Source organism: Schistocerca serialis, chromosome 1, assembly GCF_023864345.2.
Source record: "Schistocerca serialis cubense isolate TAMUIC-IGC-003099 chromosome 1, iqSchSeri2.2, whole genome shotgun sequence".
Taxonomy (NCBI): Eukaryota; Metazoa; Arthropoda; class Insecta; order Orthoptera; family Acrididae; genus Schistocerca; species Schistocerca serialis.
In genome coordinates, this window is record NC_064638.1 from 653,983,364 (window position 1) to 654,008,857 (window position 25,494).

Genomic DNA, 25,494 nt, shown 5'->3' on the forward strand with positions numbered 1-25,494 from the left:
CAGGCATGCTTTGCAGGCACAAAGATGAATACTGGCACCAAAGCCTCTGCGTCAGTAAATAAATTTAAAAAAAGGTGGAAGACGAGCTTTTTTCTCCACCTCTTGTTTCGACCACTGCATTTTCATACATTATCCAACGAAGTAAATAAAATTCCGTATTGTTCATCTTTGAATGTAGCAGCATTTCAGTGTACTACGAAAACCCGACTGGCAAGACTGTTCAGGATGTTTGTCAATATGGCCAACTCTACGTTCTGAATTTTTTCCTAGCTGCGAGAACAGATGGTTGCTAAAAGGAACTTTTATGAATTGTGAATCACATGCAGTATTCTCTTCACCATAAGAATAATACGAATGTAAACATTTTGCCATTTATTGTTTCGTGTTTGCTGCTGTCTCATTTAAATCCTGTCTGCCTAATAAACTACGAAACTAGAGTGAGACAATAGCAAATGTGGAAGAATATGCATATCATGTCATGTTTATATTCATATTATTCTTATGCCTAATAGTGATACAATCAGAAATGAAGCACGGCAATTGACTAGATTTTTAAATCTAAAATGACTCTAATTTCTGTGCAGAATGTACTGTACTAAAGAGGCGTCTGCAAAGATTTTCAAGCGGAGAAAAATTTTCCCTAAACTCTTGTTCAGATCATCTTCTGTCATACACAGTCTATTATTGGGTTCTTGTTGATCATTATCAAAGAAAGCAGCAGTGTAAGTAACAACAAATATCAGTCTCTTGCCATTGTTTCGCTTATGAGACAATTCCTCTCTTTTTCTTTATTGTAAGAGGCGGTAGCGCGCACAAAAGCATTATCAGAATGCGACAAACAATGCATGACACAGTACAATAATGCATTTTCAGTTTAGAGTGACGTAAACACCTATAACAAAGAGAACGGTACTTATCAGATCAAAGAAAAATAAGCAATCAAATCAAACCAGACGAAGCACGTGAAAAAGGAAGGGCACCCGTATAAATATGGACGGAGCGCCTGACGCATAGCAATGGCTACCTGGTAAAGCTTAATTGCTAAGCTTATGACTCGAACCAAACTACTGCAGCTGTATCGTCATTCATTCGACCTAAATTTTGTCTCATATTACAATGGACCAACTTTGTTTCGATTTGGAGGTGTGGCCTAAAACTTTTCTCTCCCCTTGAATTTCGAGTCTCAGATTTCAGGTGCGGCTTAGATTCGGAAATATTTGTTGTCCTTGATTTCGAGTCTCATTTTTCAGGTGTGGCTTAGATTCGAGTGCGGCTTAGATTCGAGTAAATACGGTACCTGTGGGTAGAGGTAGCTCTACACTCACCCAAAGTGACTTTCCAGTGCCACCTGGCACACAGTCATGCAAATCGAGCCTTAGTGGAATAGTACACTATTTAACTGGTGTGTCCAATATTCTAGAGCCCCTCACGACAGTTCTATGCTGGCAGCAGTTTTCCCTAGCTGAAATATAATTCCACTATGTTCTACTGTATGTTGCGAAAGGTCAGTTTTAGTACAATGTTACTACAAAAAGTCTAACACCAAAAACATTCTGTAGCCCTCTCACACATGTGGTACTACCTGCTAAAATCAGACAGTCTCTATATGAAAATCGACATCCGCTGAAGTCAACAGTCCAACATCATTATCTCTGACCCCATTGTAACCTATAGTGTGACGGTTTCTGTTGCCTTCGACCCACTAAGTCTCTGCTGGCAACTGAAATGTGTGTCCCTGTGCCCAAAAAAAAACTTGCTCTCTTTACCTCTTAACATCTCTTAATGCCTGCTCCACATCTGCAAATTTATTTGTTCCATCCATTTTTAACGGGGAACACTGTTAGGTGGACTTCGTGTTGCCTCTTGCATTTAACAGTTGCTTACCATCTCCTCATCCACCCCTATGTACATTGGCCAAATTCTCCTATAATATTTTTCCTCTACATTCCTGGTGCTGGCAACATTGCCTCTGGAAATGACCTTTCTTTCCGTACCTGTAATACTTAATGTTTACAAAAGACACTCCATTGCTAACTTAATAGCAGACTACAGATCCTTTGATGCACTGGTATGCATTCTCCTTGATATGCCCAATGGTAATCCCCTTGGAAAATCACCAAGCACCCGTTACCCAACTTTTTGCAACAAAACTGCATTTGCTGCATCACTCTGCCCTAACTTGTACTTGGTTTCATTACATTTCCTTATCCGATCTGCAAAATTTTCTACAGTTTCCCCATACCTCTTCTCAGTAGCAATCAACTGTTCCTGAAAATATCTTGTACTGTTCTGTTTCTTATACCTTTGCAAAAATCCTTTCCCTAACTGTCCAAAAGCTTGCTGCATCCTTTAATTGTTCCATACACCTCAGAGTATGTTTTTGTTTCCCCCACTAGCCACAAATTTGGTACACACAACTGACTATCCATCCAACCACTCACCTCTGCCGGTGTTTTAAGGTCCTCTAAGAATGATCGTACGTCCTCTGATGATTTTCCAGAACAGGGAACAATGAGTTCTGTGGCAGCTGGATCCACCTCATGCTGCAGTGCCTGAAGCACTGCTAACTGTCCATCTTCAACTGCCAACTGCCCATTTAGATGCGTTTTATTTGCCGTCAGCTGCGTTCTAACTATATCTGTACTGCTTCTGGCTCCAACACACATTTCGTGTCTGACTCTGCCACTGTGACACTCTTACTGTCTATTACCCACAGTAATACAACAGAACAAGATTAATTACAATTCCAAAAGATCACTGCAAATTAGTCTTAACTTCACATCATGGGCCACCTAGATTATCTCACTGCCTTGCAATGTGACCTTATTGTTGACCTGTGTAATGGGTTAAAGGCACTGACTCTATGCATGATGACCAAGTAAGTTACACTGCATGCATCTTACAGGCACCAAATATTGCCCACTGCCATTACCTTTAAACTCCACTAAGTCAGCCAGCTCCTTCAGCCTAAACGAAGTAACCTTCAAGTTAAAATGACAGTTAAACTTCACTTCCTTGTCTATTACACTCTCAACAACGTAACCAAATAGTTCATCAGTCACCGTACCGTGCTGACACAGTAGGTCTTGGTCCATATGCCGTGCTGTGTGAAGACAATTCTTCAAATTCTGGCACCAAACTATAGTGCCCCTCTGGCCCAAGGTGTGGTGGCTATGAGCCAGGATGGTGTGGTGTGTTGGTAAGGGCAAGGTTGGATTCCAGCTGGCTCCAGAGAAAGGCAGCTCCAAATGTATCAACTCATTTTATTGACACTTACTTGATACACTGGGTTTGTGATTGGCTGGGCTATTGACACTTACTTGATACACTGGGTTTGTGATTGGCTGGGCTGACTGCCTGCACACCCTTTGTTGCTGACATGGTACTACACCATGGTGGTGTCCTTGTTACATAAGCTGGCTGCATGGACCCCGTGCCAGCAGTGTGTGAATTTGACAATGGTATCCTTTGGCATCATGGTGGGGGGTGACCACTGCACTGAGAAGCCTGTCCGGTGGTGGCAGATGGTGGCTGATGTGCATAGGAAGTAACTCACTGCCACTTCAGCAGGAATCGGCTGTGCTGCTGGAGGTGACTTGGTGTGGCCAGCTCCGCCATCGCACTAGACTGTGGTGCTGGAGATGAGGTGAGTGACCAATCGTGCCGTGTCACTAAGTCCAGGGAGGGTGTGGTTGTGAGACTTACAATAATTCTATTACAAGGATGACCACTACTTATAATCAGCTGTAGGATCCTTATGCATATGTTTCCCTACGAGTCACATATCTTAAAACTCCACTGCCACTTTCGGTGTGAAAGTCTGCCTTATGCTTTGCTGCACTACTAGTCGGTGCAATACCACTGAGTACAGCAAGCTAACCTGCCTCACAACATTGCACTGGCCTTGTTGAATTATTGCAGTAACAACATCCACACTTGCCTGCCATCAGTGATGCTGCAGTACACTGCTCACGATCACGCTAATATGGCCATATATGGTCATTACACAATGTACCAATGGTTCCTAATCTACCCTTATTCTGAATTTGAGCTGCACCCTTTGAGGCTGATGTCCGTTTCATACTTTTTGAGACTTTCTAACCTAAAAAGCTGCCCAGTCCGCTGCATACTGGCCCCACTTCCTGTGTAGCCACCTCCTGTGTGCAGTGGACCTCTGACCTATTAAGAGGAACCTGATAGCCTACCACCTTATAGTGCAAGTCAAGGGATCTGAAGTTTACACAGTTGCAGAGCCATCTGAGCCTCTCATTCCAAAACTCCACTCGGCTGTCTACCATAGGTCAGCAATCAGTCCTGTTGATGATGCTACAGATGGTGAGCTCTGCTTTCATCTCACAAACAAGACAGACAGTCTTTACTGATTCAAATAACTGTCAAGAACATGAATCTCTTGAAATCCAAAGTACCACACATCACTGGCACTGACGTGAGGCACCACCTGCAGTTGGCTGCACCCTTTGCTCTTCATGGTATCTAGAAGGACGTATTCCAAATCTGGGATGACTACCTCCAGTATGCAGAATGCATCTAGGACTTCTTCCCCTTCTTGCCAGCCATATGCCCCTAAAGGATCTGTTATACATTTAACATTATACCTCCAAACACCAGAATTCCATGATCTGTAAATGCCCTTGTCTTATAGGCCAAGAGATTTCCTGTGAAACGGGGTAGCGACTGCATTTGGCTCAGCATCTTTATCGCTCACAGATAGCGCCTGAAAGCTGTTTGTCAGGCAAACCAGGCAGACACTTTTGATCAGTGTTCTGGGGAGTCTTTTGCTGCCTGACACACTTCAAAATGACTTCCTAATCGACCAGGAGTGAGGGTCAACCTCAGTGCAGGCAATAACTGGGCCCCCTTTGGTCACACATTTGGCCCCCTGCAGTGATACCCATTGGCAACAGCCTCAGTCTGTGTGATTGAAGTTAGCACCACCTAGAGTTATGAGAGAGAGGTCAAAAAAGTAGCTTCCAACAAAATGCAGCAATTACAGTCCCTATCGGTACTAAAGATAGCAGAACTCATGAATTAAATGATGTTTATTAATCAAACTGCTGCTGCTGGCTGCTCCTCCTGTGTCGGTAGCTGGATGTAGACTGACTAATCACCTACTGTTCACAACAGTCACAAATTCAAAGTGAATTACATGACAGTAGCAGTAAATAGCAATGTGATACTACACTACAGACTTAACTCAATGAAATTATGCGGGAAATAAATAAGAGGGCTTTAAACATAAACAGTCACTATTCGGTTATGTAAACACGCAGATAATACTCACTTCTTGATGGAAGGTTGTAAGAAAAGCAAAAATGTGAACCAAACAGTGTGTGCTAACACCAACGGCAGTGGAGGCTGCTGCTGCTGGCCACTCGTATTACGTGGATGGCTGGACCAGACCTGCATCAAATATCTTTAGAGGTGCATGTGCTTTGATTTAAAATGTTCTGGCAAAGAATCTGTTGTACTTACCGTACATGCATCAGATACATTAAATCATTTTCAGGTGTGTCTTTGAGGAAAATATGAGCTGTAGAGAAACATATCTGATCATACTGGAAATATTAATGGATTTCAAACTTAAATTCCGTGCTGATGTCTCAGTGAACACATGGCGCAGGCTAATACATGTTAAAGCCTCAATTTGGTCTGAGGTAAACTAAGAGAACAACATTCTAGGGAGAATTATGTTGAAATATTAGAACAACCTCTAATTACCCATATTGAAGCAGCATCTCGTGGGGTATCTTTCCATGTTCCAGGTACTGTCTGTTAGGCAAGATGGTTGGCGAAAGCTACTTATTGTTTGGAAGAAGATAAATAAGTTTGTGATATTTATATTTTACATGTAGCTGGATTTGAAGGCACAATTCTGTACCCCATTTATAAAGCCAAATCATTGTGTTTGAATGATATTCTTTCAAAACCTTATAAATACCAGCTTGTTAATCATCATATCTCGTGCATGGCTTTAAAAAAATGGAAAAAAATAATTTATAGTACCTTTCACCTTTTTCAGTATGTTGCTGTTGCCATCTTCATTTGTAATTTCTCCTCTGAAAAAAAGTAAGAAAGAAAATGCTCATTGCAGTGATTCATGAAGCAGAATTATCAGATGAAAACATTAAAGGGATTCAAGTATGAATCAGTAAGTTTGTAATAAAGTGTGAGTCTTTCTTTCCAGGTTTGATTTTAGTGACAAGTTTCATAAAACAGATCCATCTCAGTGACAAGAAAATTAAGTATGATCAATTTTAATCATTAAACTGAAAATTTTAAATGACTCACTGAGTGAGCTGTCAAGCTCATTGATTTGTAGAAATGAGCAACAGAAGCAGTATGTGATTCAGGGTGCAGAGCATAAAAGAGATATTATCAAAGAAAATTTTGTCAAGAGATTTTCTAATCATATTTGTTTCACAAAATTATATATTCTATTATTGAAATTAATACAACAGTATTAATTATTAAGGTGTTATTAATGAAGCTCTCAGTTAATCAGCTACTTCTCAACAATACTACTTGGTATAAAATATAAACAAGATTTTTATGTGATTTTTCATTTTCTGCCCCAAGGTTTCGGCCAAGGGTTAAACACTTACCCTTTTTCCACTGAGCCTAAATTACGTAAAACTCAGCCTTTTTGTGCAATAAAACCAAACTGTAGGGTAGCACACACAAGAAAAAAAGAAATAAAAACTTGAATATGAGCCACTCTGTTGTACACATACTATTGTGTAAAACTCAAATCATCTTGATATAGAGGAGAAACTCTGTCAGTAGAAACAATCACATTGAACATATTAAGCATTTGTATGTGCTGTGTTCATATATCCCAGTCTGTTTAGCCATTAGCAGCATATTTTACACAAAGCAGTTATGATAATGACCCTAAATACTGTGTTGACCATCACTTTTTAAAGTATGGTGTGCTTGTATGAAGGCAAGAAGAGGGAAGTTGTGCAGTAACAAGAGACAGTGTACCACTTCACTCAGCATTGCCATTCTGTTCTCTGGCTTTTGTGTGGATTTATTTAGTGATGAATTATATGTTAGTGCACATTTAATCACAGCTATTTTGGTATCAGGGTGTTCATTATGTGGGTGACAGAAAGGAAATGCACCGATTGTTACAGAAAGTGAAACTTACAGTATTATATGTATATCAATCTTGCTAGAGTCGCTTAAAAGTCACTCAGTAGTAATGAGGAGAGAAGTAATTGGTGGCTCCATCTTTCAATCTGCCCCAGATTCACTTACTCTCAGTTCCCCTTTTTTCATCCCTCTGTTCTTCATTGTAGCTTTTCTTTGGCTTCAGACCTCTGTAATTGTCACCATTTTCTTGGTGTCCTTTTCATCATCCTACTTCTTTAGCTTAGAAGGCACCCGAGTGCTCATTTGAAAATAATACAGGGTGTTTCAAAATGAATGTACGGGTTCTAAGGCTTTGTAGTATTTACTATGTTCAACTTACAGTTATAAATAATATATCAAATGAAAGAGCTGCTGAAACAGTTTTTCCTGTAAGTGTTCACTTAGGTGAAATGTCAAGTCATCACCGAAGACGACACGATTCAGATTATCTTCATCCTCGTGCAGCAGCATTTCATTTGCAAAGTTGACACACAAACTGTATGCTGTAGGCTTTTTACAGCTAGTAACAATGGCAGACAATAAGGACATAGTTGTAAGCATCTCCTTAAAGGTCTCCACAGAGACATCACTGGAAATGATGAATCACGACTAGCCAACCAAACTGATTTCTTGGTGCTAGACGTGAAAGGCTCTCACTTGTTCAGCATGTTCTTCAGTCACTCTTGGTTGTTCCAGTCTCTTCCCTTTGCGTACAGGTATACACAACTGTTTGAGTTGCTCTTTCATTTGATGTATTATTTATATTTGCAACACGACACGATTCAGATTATCTTCATCCTCGTGCAGCAGCATTTCATTTGCAAAGTTGACACACAAACTGTATGCTGTAGGCTTTTTACAGCTAGTAACAATGGCAGACAATAAGGACATAGTTGTAAGCATCTCCTTAAAGGTCTCCACAGAGACATCACTGGAAATGATGAATCATGACTAGCCAACCAAACTGATTTCTTGGTGCTAGACGTGAAAGGCTCTCACTTGTTCAGCATGTTCTTCAGTCACTCTTGGTTGTTCCAGTCTCTTCCCTTTGCGTACAGGTATACACAACTGTTTGAGTTGCTCTTTCATTTGATGTATTATTTATATTTGCAAGGTGAATGTACGAGGGTCACTCCAAAAGAAATGCTCACTATTTTAGTAAAAATATGGTTTTCATTCTGCATGTGTGAAAGTTTTACAGTGTGTAGATACATCCATCCTGCTTGTTTTCAAACTTATTTCAACCTGTTCCCGTGAGTGGCACCGTCACAGCATGTCTTCAAGATGGCTGCTACTTTTGACGTTCGTCAGAAACAATGTGCTGTCATATAATTCCTGTGCTGTGAAAATGAGACAGTGGGAAATATCCACAAGAGGTTGAAAAAAGGTGTATGGAGATGCTGCCGGCGATCGCAGTACAGTCAGTCAATGGGCAAGCAGGTTACGTGATGAAAGTGGGCACGGCAATATTGAGGATTGTCCTCGCAGCGGCAGGCCTCGTACTTCACACACTCCAGACAATGTGCAGGGAGTTAACGAATTTGTGACTGCTGACAGACGCATCACAGTGAACAAATTGTCGTGCTACGTGGAACAAGGTTTGAAGATGATGACTCCCTTGTGCACACTGCCAAACAGTGGCTCCAACAGGTTGGTCCAGAATTTTACCATGCGGGTATACAGGCACTGGTTCCAAGATGGCGTAAGGCAGTTGAGAGGGATGGAAATTATGTGGAGAAATGAAAATATTGTTCCTAAAGGATGTATCTACACACTGTAAAACTTCTAAGCATGTAGAATAAAAGATGGATTTAAAAAAAAGTAGTGTGCATTTCTTTTGGAGTGACCCTCGTAATAAATGCTACAAAGCCTTAAAACCTGTATATTCATTTTGAAACACCCTGTATGTATTTATTTTCTAAATGAACAGTGAGCAGGTGTGTTAGAAAATAGGTACTTTCAAAGAACTCCTAGTAATGAGCATCATTCTGTTGTTTGCCAAGTGTTGCTGGAAATCTGTGACATTATCAAAACATGCTTATTAATTTTTACTGAAATCTTTTGTCAAGTAAATCAGTTTAAACATAGGCTTCCATTTTCTAATTTCTCTTTTAGATACTGGAATACTGTGTCGAGATGTTGAATGATACAGCACGAGTGCAGTACTTACTGTCTGCAATAGATCAGTCTGAAGATCCTCAGGTGTTACAAGCTCTTTGTCAAGTGTGCCACAACCTGCTGATATCAAACAAATTTGCTATTCATAAGTATAAGTAAGTAGAGCTTTTTCTTTCCTTTTTATAATATATGTTGAATATTTATGCACAACAAACTAAGAGAATCACTTGCCATTATTATTAGGTTTAATTTTAAAGGACAAATAGGAATTTCTCTCTGAATGCTTCCATCACCCTCCCCCCCCCCCCCCCCCCCTGTCCCCTTTCCTTCACCCTCCCTCTTACATCTTCAGATCTCCATTTCTAGTAAGGTTAGCCAAAATATTGCTTCTGGCTCTTGCTCTTTGGTGCACTTTGTTTCTTATGGAGTACAGTTTCCATTGGATTTTTCTCTTAGGCAGCCTCTCATCTGCCATCTACCTACATATGCCCTAACCAACATATTCTCTGTGATTTGATAAATTTAACTAAAAATCTCCCTTGCATAAGTTCCTGTAATTTATGATTAAGCTTTATTCCCCACACCTCTGCCACTTTTAATGGTCCATAAGTTTTTCATGAATTTTATGAAATAGGATTATAGGATTAACAAGATACACTGAATGTTGTTTAAAGTCAGAATGTCAGATGTTTGAGAAAGAGTCAGGTTTTTTTTTTATTATTATTGTGAGTGTTACTGTAATTTTATGAACATTCGCATGATTTTGAGGACTATGACAACATTGATAGTGTTTGCCCATGGTGCACTTGTTAATGTTACATGCATAAAGTTAAGTACAGAAGTCCACATCATATGCAGGTTGTAAAAATGACCTTCCAGGAGCTTTAAAGTGGTAAACATTCATTGTTACAGTATCTAACTGCATCAAAAGGTGAATCGTGTACAAAATATAAAGCGTACTCCCTAGAGAGTAATAAGTACAAAAGAAATTGGTACTTTTCAGCTCAGAGATCCGATACATTAACGAGGAGTGAACTAGTGAAGAGGAAAAACAGTGCTCAATATCACTATGAAAGGTGTGTTTTTGACATCAGAGCTTCAGAATATATAAAATAGATGTATTATGAAAATGTTTTATTTCTAAATCTAATTGTTTCAGGGGCAGAAAATGCGAAAACTGTGTTAATCCTAATTTGAATGACTTCATTTTGCCCCAAAGGGTGCCATAATAAGTTTGAGAAGATAATCAGTTTTTACTTTGTGTAAAGAATGTATATTTTTGCTTCATCGGTTTATCTGGGCACTGCATATTGGTGAACTCTCAATAATCATGGGTATTACAGTGAACTCTCAATAATCATGGGTATTACAGTGAACTCTCAATAATTTGAAATTCAAGGGATCAGAAAAAGCTCACATTAACAAGTGTTCAAAATAATATGAATTATTCAAATAATTTAGAGGAATTGAGGAAAATAAGTCAAGTAAATGAGATACCTGTTACCCATATATGTACATTATATTTATTTTAATAATGACCAAAATAATATATACATATAGACATATGGTACAATTTGAAAAGCATACCAATGAAAATGTTACACATCATTTTGAAAAATAGTCATTGATTTTGTTTTGAGAGAGTGGCTTCCATGTAGCACTGCCAAGTGAATTTTCAATGGTGATGGGAGCTAAGGAGAAATCATCACTAGCTTCCATCTGAGGGCATAGGAGCATTGAGTATGGTCAGATGACTGTGCCTCACTAAGTGTGACTGGAGTTGGCAGTTATTCTTTGTTATCTTCCACTTCCTCATGCTCATCCTGACAGGCCAACAGTTCAGCATCAGTTAGAACACCATGGACACCAGTGTCATTGTCAACATGAATGAAATCATCAAAGGTTAACTCACCACAGCTGGATAGAAGTTCCCTCGCCGAATTTGTTAATTCTCGTGAGTCTGACGGCTGTTTTACATTTTAAACCTGCACTTTCTGAAGCAGTTATAAAGTGTGTTACGATCAACATTTTTCCAGGCCATTTCATAGTCAAAACTATTATGTTTGGCTTCACACCTTTTTCAGTGCTATCCAGCACAAGTAAAACAGTTTTTCTCGGACAGAGAGTTTTTAAAATTTTGTAGTATGCATTGGTCCAGTGGTTGAAATCTTGATGTTGCGTTGGCTGGGGGGGGGGGGGGGGGGGAGGGGAGGAATCAGTTTTACATGATCTAATGGTGGTGGGTCATTATGTACAGTGCAGTTGTCCAAAAATAGTAAAATTTTGTGTTTCTGTTTTTTCATATGACAACTTAGGTCAGCCATTCAATAAACAATTCCGTCATCATCCATGACTCTTTTTAGCGATAAGTTGTGGGAAATGATTTTATTCCCTTGAAATAGCGTGGTTTCACAGATTTCCTTATTGTGAGTGGTTTCAACTTTTGAGATCCATGTATGTTACAGGCCAGAAGGACAGTTGTTCTGCCCTTGTGCAGATTCCTTCTATGACACTTTTCATCTTTGACTATTGGGTGCAATCAGGAAGACATTTATATACTTAAAAAAGAGCAGTTTTGCCTATGTTGAATATGTTGCATAAGTCTTAGCCATTCAAAAGTTGTTTTAGTTCATCAAACCGTTCAATACAGAGAGAATTTTCCATGCTGGCTCTCTCTCCAAAGAATTTTTTTTTTTAACATGATGGAATGACTAAAAATGGGAGCCACCCTTCAGTTGCCACAAATCCTTCAATCCCGAGGGACTGAGCAAAGGACTTTGTTTTTCCTTCAACATGAAGCCACTTAAGGGAATGTTTTGTCCTCTAAACTGGCTTATCAACTTTAGCAAGCACTCTTCAATATGGGGAAATTTACCCTAATGTGATCTTTTTTTTTCCAGTGGCTGAGACACTTCCAGTGACACCTGTTGGCAGCTGGGGGTTTTGATTAATTTTCATTTCTATCTAGAGAAGCTGCATAGTCATCACTGGTATCTGTTCTTTCGGAACAGTTACTATCTTCATATACTTCTTTGTGGTGGTCAGACAAGGCTGACTAGAACCTCTGTGACGAGTATGTCTCAACTCACGTTCCCATGCAGTCAAACATTAATTAGGCTCTGTGATATCCATATGCCACGTAATTCTTTATATTGCATGATTTGACCAGTCAGTCAAGTAAAGGCACACAGTGAGGTCAGTTTCAAACTGTCAGATGGTGATACTGCGTACTAGTGTGAGTCAGCATTGGAGTCAGCGTTGTATTTTTGTCCTTCACAGTGATCATTCAACATCTGATGACGTTGACTCCCCTTATACACTCTACCAGACCTGATAACAACTCTGGTGGTCATTCTACCTGCTGTTGAGAATCACAGCTGTAATCAGCTATGTACCTCCCAATGGTGTATACACGTACACTGTCGGCCAACTATGCCTTCTGAGTGCTTCACTGCTTTTGTCAGGCAATTTAAATAGAAAAAGATTCTGGTGCAGGTGCTGTTGATTCACAAAAAGGTTGCATTGTGAGCGTGTGTGTTGCTACAGGTATGTAGCATATCCAAAATTTGTTTTATTCATAATGTGAGTGTAATATGCTACATTCATCTCTAATGAATATCAATCCATGTTATTCCAGTTTGTGGATCACTTCTGGATGGAGCAGAATCTTGTATAGTGTCATCTGTCAAATCAAATCTTTTCATGCAAATATGTTTGTAAGTTTTAATGGTTGCATAAAATGTTGCATCATGTCAATTACATCAAAAATAATTATATATTGAAATAATTTTAGCAATGAGAATATGTGTAAAAATATGGATGACTACGGCAACTGGAGAAATCCTACTTAAAACATTTTGTTTGGTTGTAAATCATAGGACAAATGACATATGTCTTGAGTGTGTTTCATTTTAACAAATTGTAGCATGCCTTATTGAAAACTGTTTTTTCTGTTGGTCCTTTCGTCATACACTCAGCCATTCATAATGACAATGATAAATGTACGGCTTTCATTAGTCTCCTAGCATTCACATTTTCATTGTGATTTAGGAATGTGTGTTGGGGATGAATAAACTTGAACAAGTAAAATCAGAAACTGAAACAACCATACATGAATTACCATTGAACTGTGGCATATACTTGCCAATACTGCACTTTAAATTGAACGAAAAAGCAGCATAAATAAAGTAATAAAATCTCAATCTTGCGCTCTTGAAATAGTGTTTTTCCTTTTGAAATATGTACAGAAAACGGGAGATAATTTTGATGTATTTCATTAAAAGTTTCTTTGTAAGTATCGATTAGTGTTAGCATAATGCCAGTATCATTCTAAAGTGCAAATTTTCAAGTGAGGTTGTGGAATTACAGTTTGAATACCTTCTAGTGCTTCTTAACTAAGACTCTGTGGAAAGACGTCCCATGTTGTTAAAGAAAGCACATATTCTCCTCTCTCATTTAATTCCATGTACACAACACACAGGTTTATATTGCTTTGTCATTTGCCATATTTGCATAGCTCAAAATAAAGTAGTAGTTTCCTAAATTACACATAATGAAATATTGTGTAGAGGCTCTACTTTCCTGAACATGTTTCAGGAGTAGGAAGACTGATTACATCACTCTTGTCTAACTTTGTTCAGAATTTTCGCTCATGATAATTTTATTTATGAGCTGATTTACTAGTTTTTGAGTTTGCTGCTGAGTTGTTTTCACAACTCTTGACGATTCAGCACTAAACCCAAAACTTCTGAACCATCAATTTCATGAGTAAGGTTTCAGGATCACATTTATCAACTGTTTTAAAGGGGATCACAGTTAATACAGCTCATTGCAACATCCCCTATTGCCACAAAGCCTTTTCACAAATTGTTTTTTTGTGGTTTTAGGGCGCATAACTTCGATGGTCATTAGCAGCGCCCAGACTAAGCTAGGAATGCACTGCGAGGCACAAGGTTAAAGCAGAAACTAAAAGGGACAACACTATAAAAGCCATATTAACAGGCATGGGATGAAAAGAAAACAGCATAATCAAATGTACTTAGACAGGTTTGTCAAGTGGACAAAACGAAGAATGCGAGCAGCTGCTCCTGGGTCATCCGCTAAAATGGCATCCAGAGTACATGGCAGGCCAAGATCAACATGCAGTGTATTAAAATTCAGACAGGACGTTAAAATGTGGTGTACCGTCAACAATTGCCCACGTGGTCAGAACGGCGCCGGCGCAGCCGTCAGCAGATGGCGATGGCTGAACCGGCAGTGTCCAATTCGCAACCAGGCCAAAACGACCTCCTCCCACCGAGAAGGGCGTGAAGAGGTCGCCCAAGCCATGGGAAGAGGTTTCCCGAAGCTTGTTGTCCATAAGTGTAGCCCAATCAGCATGCCACAGCGATAAAATTCGCTGACAAATGACCCTGCTAAAGTCAGATGAAGGCACACAACAAGAAGCTGTCCAAGGCTGGAGGACCGCAGCCTTGACCGCGGCATCTGCAGCTTCGTTCCCAGGGATACCAACATGGCCAGGAACCCACATAAAGGTAACCAGAGAACCGTCGTCCACCAGCTGCTGAAGAGAGCGTTGGATCCGGTGCACGAAAGGGTGAACCGGATACAGATCACTGAGGCTCTGGATGGCACTGAGGGAATCAGAGCAGATGACATAAGCAGAATGTCGGTGATGGCATATGTAAAGAGCAGCCTGGTAGAGGGCAAATAGCTCAGCTGTGAAGACCGAACAATGGCCATGGAGCCGGTATTTGAAACTGTGTGCCCTGACAATAAAAGAGCACCCAACACCGTCATTGGTCTTAGAGCCATTTGTATAAATAAAGATCACATTAATTAACTTCGAACGAAGTTCAACAAACCGGGAGTAGTATACCGAAGCTGGGGTAACATCCTTTGGGAGCGAGCTGAAGTCAAGGTGAATGCGAACTGAACTATGACAGTTTTCTCAGTGAGGATGAAGTTGTGCAGCAGTTAAGATGATAGACAAGCATTTGGAAAGACCAGGTTTCAAATCCCCATCTACTCATCCAGGTTTAGAATGCCCTGAAGTTTCCTTTCAAATTAATGGTAAGTTATGGGTTCAGTTGTCTGAGAAAAGGACATGGCTGATTTTCTTCCCCAGCCTTCCTTAATCCTAACTATGCTGTCTCTCTAGTGACTTCAACGGTAATGAGATGTAAAATGCTAAACTACTTTCACCATTCTTTATAAAAGTGCACTGGTGCCAGTATCAGGTTTTAGCAGACAGTATTATTTTGGAACTTAATTAGAATAGTAAGTGTTTTCATGGCAGTTGAATTGTGGTGGGCAGTGTATGTATTCTTTCAGTGCACTAGTTCTGCCATGTGCACTGGGAGCATTTTCAAATCACATTGGTTTTTTTGCACAGTGCCACATATGCATTTAACAAGGGGGGGACCAGATGCCGTGAATATGAAGTCAAGATTAAGAATAGAATGCAGTGACTTGATTAGGTCTAAAATACTTTTATACATTTGTGTCAGTAAAATATAACATAAAGAAGAAAAAAGGCTTGTGCACACTTCATTCATAATGACGTTCATAAATAATAGAGGCCATGAAATTCATTTTCTCTCTTCTTCTACTTAGTTTAATTCCAGTTTTCATTTACACCTGACTTTGAAGCCAAAATCTGTCTCAGCCATATGTACTTATTACTACCCATTACCAGTGCAGCAAATGTTACAATACATACATAGAAGAAATGTGGATGACATGAAATTTAGAAAAATGACAGTTGCCCTTCCAATCTCCTACCAAACTACCCACCCCTTTAGCCTTTTCTCTTGTGTTGAAGTGATTAATCTGGTAAAGATCATAATGTTGAAAAACACAAAAAATCATATGAAGGCTGTTATATTCCTTAGGCTTTTTAATGTTATATTAGGTCACTAGCTTACATCCTTCCATGCTTACTGTGGATGGTTGCCAAGGTACACTATTTTTGAATCCTGTTTGCTGCCTGTAAATCAAACCTGTTGCCCCTTTTCATTCATTTTACATTATTCGTTTAAAACTTTGAAACTGTGTTCAATAAGTGAGCGGATATAAGCAGAAAGTCTAAAAACTGTTGGCAGAACTTCACAGAAAGTAAGTGAAATATTGTTAGAAACATTTTAAAATGCTATGTCTTTACAGTGTATTTTAATTCATGTTTTGTAGAGCGCAAACATTAATGGATTCCTGACCACAAAAATAAAACTTTGTAATTTTGTTTAACTATTTCAGACTAATTCACATGCTAGCATTTCGACCAACTTTCCTGCGGCACTTGTGGAGTGCTATTCTGGCTGTAAGGCAGACATCGCTCTTTGGCAGTGCCACACCACTACTGCATATTGTATCAAGGGGACTGCCGCTGTCGAGTGATGATTCTGCACGCATAGTGCCACTGCTAGCAGTGTTCTGCTCTTTATTCAGTTTGCTTCTCATAACACTGCATGACGGAGAATTCTATGGTGATGATACAATGATAGGTAAGTATTGGAGAGAGAGGTCAAATTAAAATACGTCACTGGTTGGTAAACAAAACATCTCTCATGCTGTTATCCCTCTTCACTCTCTGTGCCCTGTATCCTTTGCTTTTGCTTGTTCTGCTCTGATTTCTTTCATTTGTTGTATTTGAAAAAATAATATTGTCATATGAATGAAAGTTATAAACATCATTTTTGTCATAAGATGTTAGTTGGCTCAAATCAGTAGTATAATGACTCTTACTTCGTCTTACTGTTTTTTAGAGGACAAGGTGTTCACTCTATGCTGTTCATGTCTGCATGTGAAAATCGCTTTTTTATGTTCAATATCATTAGAGCAGTGATATATATATAATGGAAGGAAACATTCCACGTGGGAAAAATTATATATAAAAACAAAGATGAGGTGACTTACCGAACGAAAGCGCTAGCAGGTCGATAGACACACAAACAAACACAAACATACACACAAAATTCAAGCTTTCGCAACAAACTGTTGCCTCATCAGGAAAGAGGGAAGGAGAGGGGAAGACGAAAGGAAGTGGGTTTTAAGGGAGAGGGTAAGGAGTCATTCCAGTCCTGGGAGCGGAAAGACTTACCTTAGGGGGAAAAAAGGACAGGTATACACTCGCACACACGCACATATCCATCCACACATACAGACACAAGCAGACATATTTAAAGACAAAGAGTTTGGGCAGAGATGTCAGTCGAGGCAGAAGTGTAGAGGCAAAGAAGTTGTTGAAAGACAGGTGAGGTATGAGTGGCGGCAACTTGAAATTAGCAGAGATTGAGGCCTGGCGGATGACGAGAAGAGAGGATATACTGAAGGGCAAGTTCCCATCTCCGGAGTTCGGATAGGTTGGTGTTGGTGGGAAGTATCCAGATAACCCGGACAGTGTAACACTGTGCCAAGATGTGCTGGCTGTGCACCAAGGCATGTTTAGCCACAGGGTGATCCTCATTACCAACAAACACTGTCTGCCTGTGTCCATTCATGCGAATGGACAGTTTGTTGCTGGTCATTCCCACATAAAATGCATCACAGTGTAGGCAGGTCAGTTGGTAAATCACGTGGGTGCTTTCACACGTGGCTCTGCCTTTGATCGTGTACACCTTCCGGGTTACAGGACTGGAGTAGGTGGTGGTGGGAGGGTGCATGGGACAGGTTACAAGGATAGGAGCCAGAGGGTAGGGAAGGTGGTTTGGGGATTTCATAGGGATGAACTAACAGGTTACGAAGGTTAGGTGGGCGGCGGAAAGACACTCTTGGTGGAGTGGGGAGGATTTCATGAAGGATGGATCTCATTTCAGGGCAGGATTTGAGGAAGTCGTATCCCTGCTGGAGAGCCACATTCAGAGTCTGGTCCAGTCCGGGAAAGTATCCTGTCACAAGTGGGGCACTTTTGTGGTTCTTCTGTGGGGGATTCTGGGTTTGAGGGGATGAGGAAGTGGCTCTGGTTATTTGCTTCTGTACCAGGTCGGGAGGGTAGTTGCGGGATGCGAAAGCTGTTGTCAGGTTGTTGGTGTAATGATTCAGGGATTCCGGACTGGAGCAGATTCGTTTGCCACGAAGACCTAGGCTGTAGGGAAGGGACCGTTTGATGTGGAATGGGTGGCAGCTGTGATAATGGAGGTACTGTTGCTTGTTGGTGGGTTTGATGTGGACGGACGTGTGAAGTTGGCCATTGGACAGGTGGAGGTCAACGTCAAGGAAAGTGGCATGGGATTTGGAGTAGGACCAGGTGAATCTGATGGAACCAAAGGAGTTGAGGTTGGAGAGGAAATTCTGGAGTTCTTCTTCACTGTGAGTCCAGATCATGAAGATGTCATCAATAAATCTGTACCAAACTTTGGGTTGGCAGACTTGGGTAACCAAGAAGGCTTCCTCTAAGCGACCCATGAATAGGTTGGCGTACGAAGGGGCCATCCTGGTACCCATGGCTGTTCCCTTTAATTGTTGGTATGTCTGGCCTTCAAAAGTGAAGAAGTTGTGGGTCAGGATGAAGCTGGCTAAGGTAATGAGGAAAGAGGTTTTAGGTAGGGTGGCAGGTGATCGGCGTGAAAGGAAATGCTCCATCGCAGCGAGGCCCTGGACGTGCGGAATATTTGTGTATAAGGACGTGGCATCAATGGTTACAAGGATAGTTTCCGGGGGTAACAGATTGGGTAAGGATTCCAGGCGTTCAAGGAAGTGGTTGGTGTCTTTGATGAAGGATGGGAGACTGCATGTAATGGGTTGAAGGTGTTGATCTACGTAGGCAGAGATACGTTCTGTGGGGGCTTGGTAACCAGCTACAATGGGGTGGCCATCAGTCCTTCCATCAGTCCCTATACCAGTTCCAAACTGAACAATCCATTGCCCTCACCCACCTAATCCTTCACCTACACATCAACTCAGCCAATGAACACACCCGTCAACTCCTATCCTTAATAAATGGTGGTGAGGAATGACTGCTAGTCAGGCACATGTATGGTGCATATAGTATCAGCGAGCTTGCTGTCTATGTAAAGAATGGGAAACGAAAGCGCTGGCAGGTCGAAAGACACACAAACAAACACAAACATACACACAAAATTCAAGCTTTCGCAACAAACTGTTGCCTCATCAGGAAAGAGGGAAGGAGAGGGAAAGACGAAAGGATGTGGGTTTTAAGGGAGAGGGTAAGGAGTCATTCCAATCGCGGGAGCGGAAAGACTTACCTTAGCGGGAAAAAAGGACGGGTATACACTCGCACACACACACATATCCATCCACACATATACAGACACAAGCAGACACTCATATATATCAGGAATCATGCATGGAGGCATGTAGACAGTAATGGGAATGACCAGTAGTGGTACAGGGTACCTTCCACTACACACCGTATGGTGGCTTGTGGAGTATCTGTGTAGATGTAGATGTACATGTAGATTTGTGTGTGACCACATTGCAAAAAGCGCCAAATACACCAAAACATTTTTGCCCCATGGGAAATGTACACATGTAATATGTAATGTACTATCTCCATGTGGATACTAAAAATGACTAATTTAGTAATGATTCGGATTTTTTGTTGGTGAAAATGTAGAATTACAGGTACTACATTTGAGGCAATATGGGACCATGACATGCTATAGCAAAAAAATTATAATTTAAAATGCTCCTTTTCAAGATCACATTCGGATCATGAAACCCAAAAACTCTCAAACTTACGCTTTATTATGCAATAAGCAAAACAGTGACATTTTGTAAATCCAGTATATTGGGCATATATACTTTTGCCATCACCAAACTGTAATGGAGGAAAGTCCCATGATGTGAGAATGCACTCTCTAGTATCCAAAATACGTACCTGGCATCTGGTAAAGAAAAATAAAAATACACTAAAATTGCAATTTTTATTACTGCTCTAAAAACAGACGGACATGGTTCATATAGTGTCCCCCCCATTAGCGAATTACTACTGGTAACAGAACAGGGGTAGTCATTTCAACAAATTATTGGTATATCGTACATTTTGTTAGCCTAACCACACTGTAGCATGTTAACATACAGTTCGTTGTCCTATCTTCATAAAGGTTTGAAAAACGTTTCAACAGTCGGCTGTTTCTTTTGTCCTGATTTTAATATTATATTGTCCGCCTTAGTTAATATGTTCATCGCTTCTTTGTTGATTTCAAAACTCTAGATATAATGCTTAATTGTAGGTTTTGACATTGTAGGAACCAGTAGAGGTTCCAATTCATCCTCATCTACACTTTCCTCTTGTTTCTTTGCCATCTGTTCCTGTAGTACTACATCAGTTGTCATGGACTGACAGATGGAAACATCTTCGTCACAGTCAACATATTCATCAAAACTGAGGTAGTCAGTGTTTTTTTCTAGCCCCATTGTTTTCTGCCGTTGTTCAGCTGCAACTACTTCATTTTCCAGTGTGATGTCTTCAGTAAGTATTGGCATCTGATGAAAGCTAGCTTTCTTGAAGCTATCTGAGATTGTGCTTTTAGAATCCCAGACACATCTTACAAAATACGTAGTGTCAAAGATTGTAACCTTTCTCATAGTAGAATGAAGGTAAGCCAGCTTCTTCTGTATAAGGATCTCCCTATCTTTTTGTTTGAGACATTTTATAATGCCTTGGTTTAGTGGCTGAAGGTGGCTTGTACAGTTGCGAGAAAAAAACACTTCATATGTATTACATAGATATGATGCGTCTTGGGGACGCCCTGCATGGTGCTCGATAAACAGGATGATTTTTCTATTTCTAAAACCCTATTGCGCATCCCAGGCACACAAGGATTGTTTGAATATCGTTATTGTTACCCATGCACTCACATTAGATATATATTGTCTGCATATTTTTGAAGCATTGTGGACTCTTTGCCTTTCCAATTATTAGTGGCAAATATCTTGGTGTCATCCTGGATCGAACACTATGCTTCAAACAACACCTTCTTAACTTAGCTCAAAAGCTGAGGACTCGAAACAACATCCTCCATAAGCTATGCGGAACTACCTGGGGATCTTCAGCAACCACCCTGCGAACTTCAGCTCTGGGCTTGGTATACTCAAGTGCTGAGTATTGTGCACCTGTTTGGATGAATAGTCATCATACAAGGCTTGTTGATACCCAGCTGAATACGACAATGCGCATAATATCTGGCACAATCAGATCTACTCCAGTTTATTGGCTTCCACTGTTAACCGGTATAATGCCTCCTGATCTACGCAGATGTACTGCCCTTATGAGAGAATTCCACAAGATCTCCAGGAATTCTAACCTACCCGTGCATAGCGACCTGCCACTTTTAAATCGCAAGAGACTGAAATCACGTCATCCAACTCTGTGCGATGCTGCTGACATGGTTGCTAAGAATTTCAAACCTCTTGAAGAATGGAAAGGTCGGTGGGAAGCAATGACAGATGTGCACCTGCATGACATCTTCTCAGGTGCTAAACTTCCAAGTGTATTCGACTTACCACGCAAGACGTGGTCTACTCTCAACAGAATCCGTACCAGCCATGGGCGATGCACGGATGCTCTCTTTAAGTGGAACAAGCTGCCTGATCCAGCTTGTGACTGCGGGGCTCCATACCAGACTGTTCACCACATTGTCAGTGAATGCAGGATTCGAGCCTATCACGGCGCCAAAGAGGACTTCCTGCTAGCAACTCCAGATGCAGTGCGCTGGATTGAAGGACCGGATATTCAGTTGTAAAGACATACTTAAGTTTCTTGTGTGTCAATATGTACATATGTATATGTAATATCATGATATGTCTGTATTAGCCATACGCTAAATAAATAAAGTGGCACTAGTACTTCTGTTCCACTTTCATTGCAACATAATAAAACCGTCTCTCTTTACTAAATTCCCCACCATGGCATTTTTCTTTTCTGAATTCAAGAGTCTTGTCAGGCAGAAGATGAAAAAATAAGCCCATTTCAACTGCATTAAAAACATCATTGGGACTGTAGTTTTCTACGATTGATGGAAGAGTGTTTTTCTGTGACCGTATAGTGTCAATGTTCACACTTCCAGCTTCACCTCAAACATATTTATGTAATAAATTATGTCTGTTCTGGAACCTTTCGATCCAGCCATTGGATACCTTGAAATGTATAAGTCCCAACTTTTGTCCCAAGTATATTGCTTTACCATGAACCATTATACCTTCAGCTGGAATGTTCAAAGTACAAGATTGCTTTAAACACTTTAGTAGCACGTTTTCTAGTTCTGGAAACTGACCATTGCACACTCTCTTTCATTTGCTGTTTCCTCCTTCCAAACATGCTGCTTCAATTATTTTCATTTTCTCACTGTGGTATTTCATGTTGATGGAGGAATGTTCAGTTCTCGTGCAATATCAGCACGCCGTATGTGTGACTTTGTGCTCACTTTTTTGTTTACTTCCTGAATAATGTTCCACTTTCTTTGTTTGGAAACTGTCTCACTGTCCTCTATACATTACAAACTGGTACATATAAAAAAAAATCATGGACTAAAAACAATCATGGACTGAAAGTCAGTCAAATGCTAAAGTGTCAACAAAGTGGACCAGCAAGTGAATTACATGCTGTTCAGTTTGTTTGGCCACTACAGAAGTCATTAGAGAGCTACCACCACCCTATATGAACTACTTCTGTGCATCATTTCTACCATAGCAAATGATCTGTATGATCTGCAAAATTTCCGGCGCCTGCATAGCTCTGCCTCCCTGAATATTTCTGCACCACATGGCTGCGATTATCTTCTCCTGCCACTCTCACAACTCTCGATGGAAAAAAGTGCAACAGCCAAACATGACACATTGCCAAATTTAAATGCACCAAGTGGGGAGGAAAATTCACAGTCTAGTCATTTTAACATTTGTTTAATTCAGTTGGTGCTGGGACTTCCAAAAATGGATGTACTGTGCGAGAAAATGCAGTAATGAGAGAGGTACTAATGAGATTCCACTGTATATATGCCCACTAGCATTGCAGTCATTCGGGGGGGGGGGGGGTGAGGTAAAAGAAATTACTCAGTATGTTAAGGGTGACAAAAATTTAATTGTGATGAGGGACTAGGACTGATAGAGCAGGAAAAGTTGGAAGAGAATAGACAGGAAAGGTAGGAAGAGAACATGGACTGAGGAAAAGGAATGCGAAGAGAAACCCCTGGTAGAATAGCACAGTTTAATCATTGCTGACACTTGGTGTAAGGTTCATGAAAGATTATTATATGTATAGAAGAGACATGTAGACACCAGAACATTTCAGATATGAAAAGACAAAGATTTAGAAACTGGAATTTAAACTGCTAAACATTTCCAAGAGTGAATGTGGATTCTGAGCATAATCTATTAGTTATTAAACGTAGATTAAAGCTGAAGAAATTGCAGAAAGGTAGGAAATTAACAAGATGGGACAGGGGAAATTGAAATGACCAGAAATTGTACAGAGAATTAATCATGAACTAACAGAAATAGGCGACAGAAATACAATAGAATATGAATGGGTAGCTTCGAGAGATGAAATAGTCAAGGCAGCAGAACAACAACCAGCAAAATGATGGGGTTCAGTAGGAGGATATATATAAAAAAAAAAGAAGAAGCTGTAAGTGATGCAGGCAAAAGAGAATACAAATTTCTAAGTATTGAGATTGACAGACAAGAAGAATTTGGCAGAGCTTCAAGTGACCCAAGTGGAAACAAGGCACATGGGATAAGTGGCACTCCCTCATAATTGTTCATATCCTTGGGAGACCCAACCATGCCAAAACTGTTCCACCCACACAAAGAATATAAGACTATTACCAGAAAAAGAAGGTACTAATGAGTGTGAATACTATTGAAGCATCAGTTTGTTATGTCAATATTTTAACACAAATTATCTATAGAAGAATGGTAAAACTGATAGAAGCCAACCTGGTTGAAAATCAGTTCACGTTCCGGAAAAATGTAGGTCCACACAAGGAAGATAGGCCCTATGACTTAGTGACTTTGTTGACTGCAATACACTCTTTCAGATTATGAATTTACCAGGGATAAACACTGCAAGTGGAAGACTATTTGGAACTTGTACTGAAACCTTACAGCACTTAAGAGGTGAAGGCTGTGAAAAGGAGGCAATTGGGGAAAAGATAGTCAGACAAGAATTATGCTTATTTTTCTTGTTATTCAGTCTGTACGTATAATAAGCAGTAAAGTAAATCAAGGAGAACTTTGGAAAAATAATTCAGCTGCAGCAGAATAGAATAATAAATAAAAGCTCAGATAACGTTTGCTGATGACATAGAAATTCTGTCAGACAAAACAAAAGACTTGAAAGATGAATTGAATGAATGGACAGTGGTTTGAAAAAATGTTATAAGATGCAAATCAATAAAGGTCAAATGAGGGAGTGTAGCCGATGTACAGTGGATGCTGAGAGAATAGACCAGTATAGAAAATGTTATCCATAAAAGGATTTATAGTGGGAAAAATATTGAATACTTCCAGTACCTAATCAGTGAACAATCTTGGAGAGAAGTATATGATACCTCTAATACTAACGAAAAGATGGAACATTTTGTGAACATTTTCAAGCATAATTTTGATATAGCTTTTCCACAAAGGAAAGTTATTTCCAAAAACACAGATGGATTCAGAAACTGGATTACACCAGGCATCAGAGTATCTTGTAAAAGGAAGCGGGAACTTTTTCTGCAGTCAAAAACTAACAGCAGCCCGGAATTTATTAATTATTTCAAAAAATACAAGCTAGTTTTGAAACGCGTCATAAAGGAGGCAAAAATTAAGAAAAATGACAAATATATTATGAAGTCATCCAATAAAACTAAGTCCATGTGGAAAGCTGTGCAGGATCTTACGGGGAAGAAGACAACTCACAAAAATATTGTGGTATCACATGATGGCAAGAATGTCACAGACCCTAGGGAAGTTGCAAACAGTTTCAATTCTTACTATGCAACTGTTGCTGGGAAAGAACTTTCATCTATTGAAATAAATAATATATCCATGTTCCTCAGTCCAGTAAGCCCAACAGAGCTCCTAAATACCATTAATTCACTGAAGAGTAAGTATTGAACTGGTATTGATGATATTCCAGATTATATTAGAAAAATAACAGCAAGACAAATACTTTCACCTTTATTGGACATATGCAATTCATCCTTATCATGTGGTGTCTTCCCTCAGCAACTGAACATGGCAAAAGTAATACCCCTATATAAAAAAGGTGATCATCAATGT

The 25,494-nt window shown here is 39.9% G+C and overlaps 1 protein-coding gene across 2 annotated transcripts in view; it reads left to right on the top strand.

The window, feature by feature from the left end:
* Positions 1 to 25,494, top strand: part of LOC126479274 (ubiquitin-protein ligase E3C) — a 209,568-nt gene that overhangs the window by 97,971 nt on the left and 86,103 nt on the right. For both annotated transcript variants that reach the window (XM_050103771.1, XM_050103772.1), the window contains exons 8-9: positions 9,271 to 9,428; positions 16,528 to 16,775. In XM_050103771.1, the coding sequence (XP_049959728.1) occupies positions 9,271 to 9,428; positions 16,528 to 16,775 (406 nt within the window). The remainder of the gene's footprint in view (positions 1 to 9,270; positions 9,429 to 16,527; positions 16,776 to 25,494) is intronic.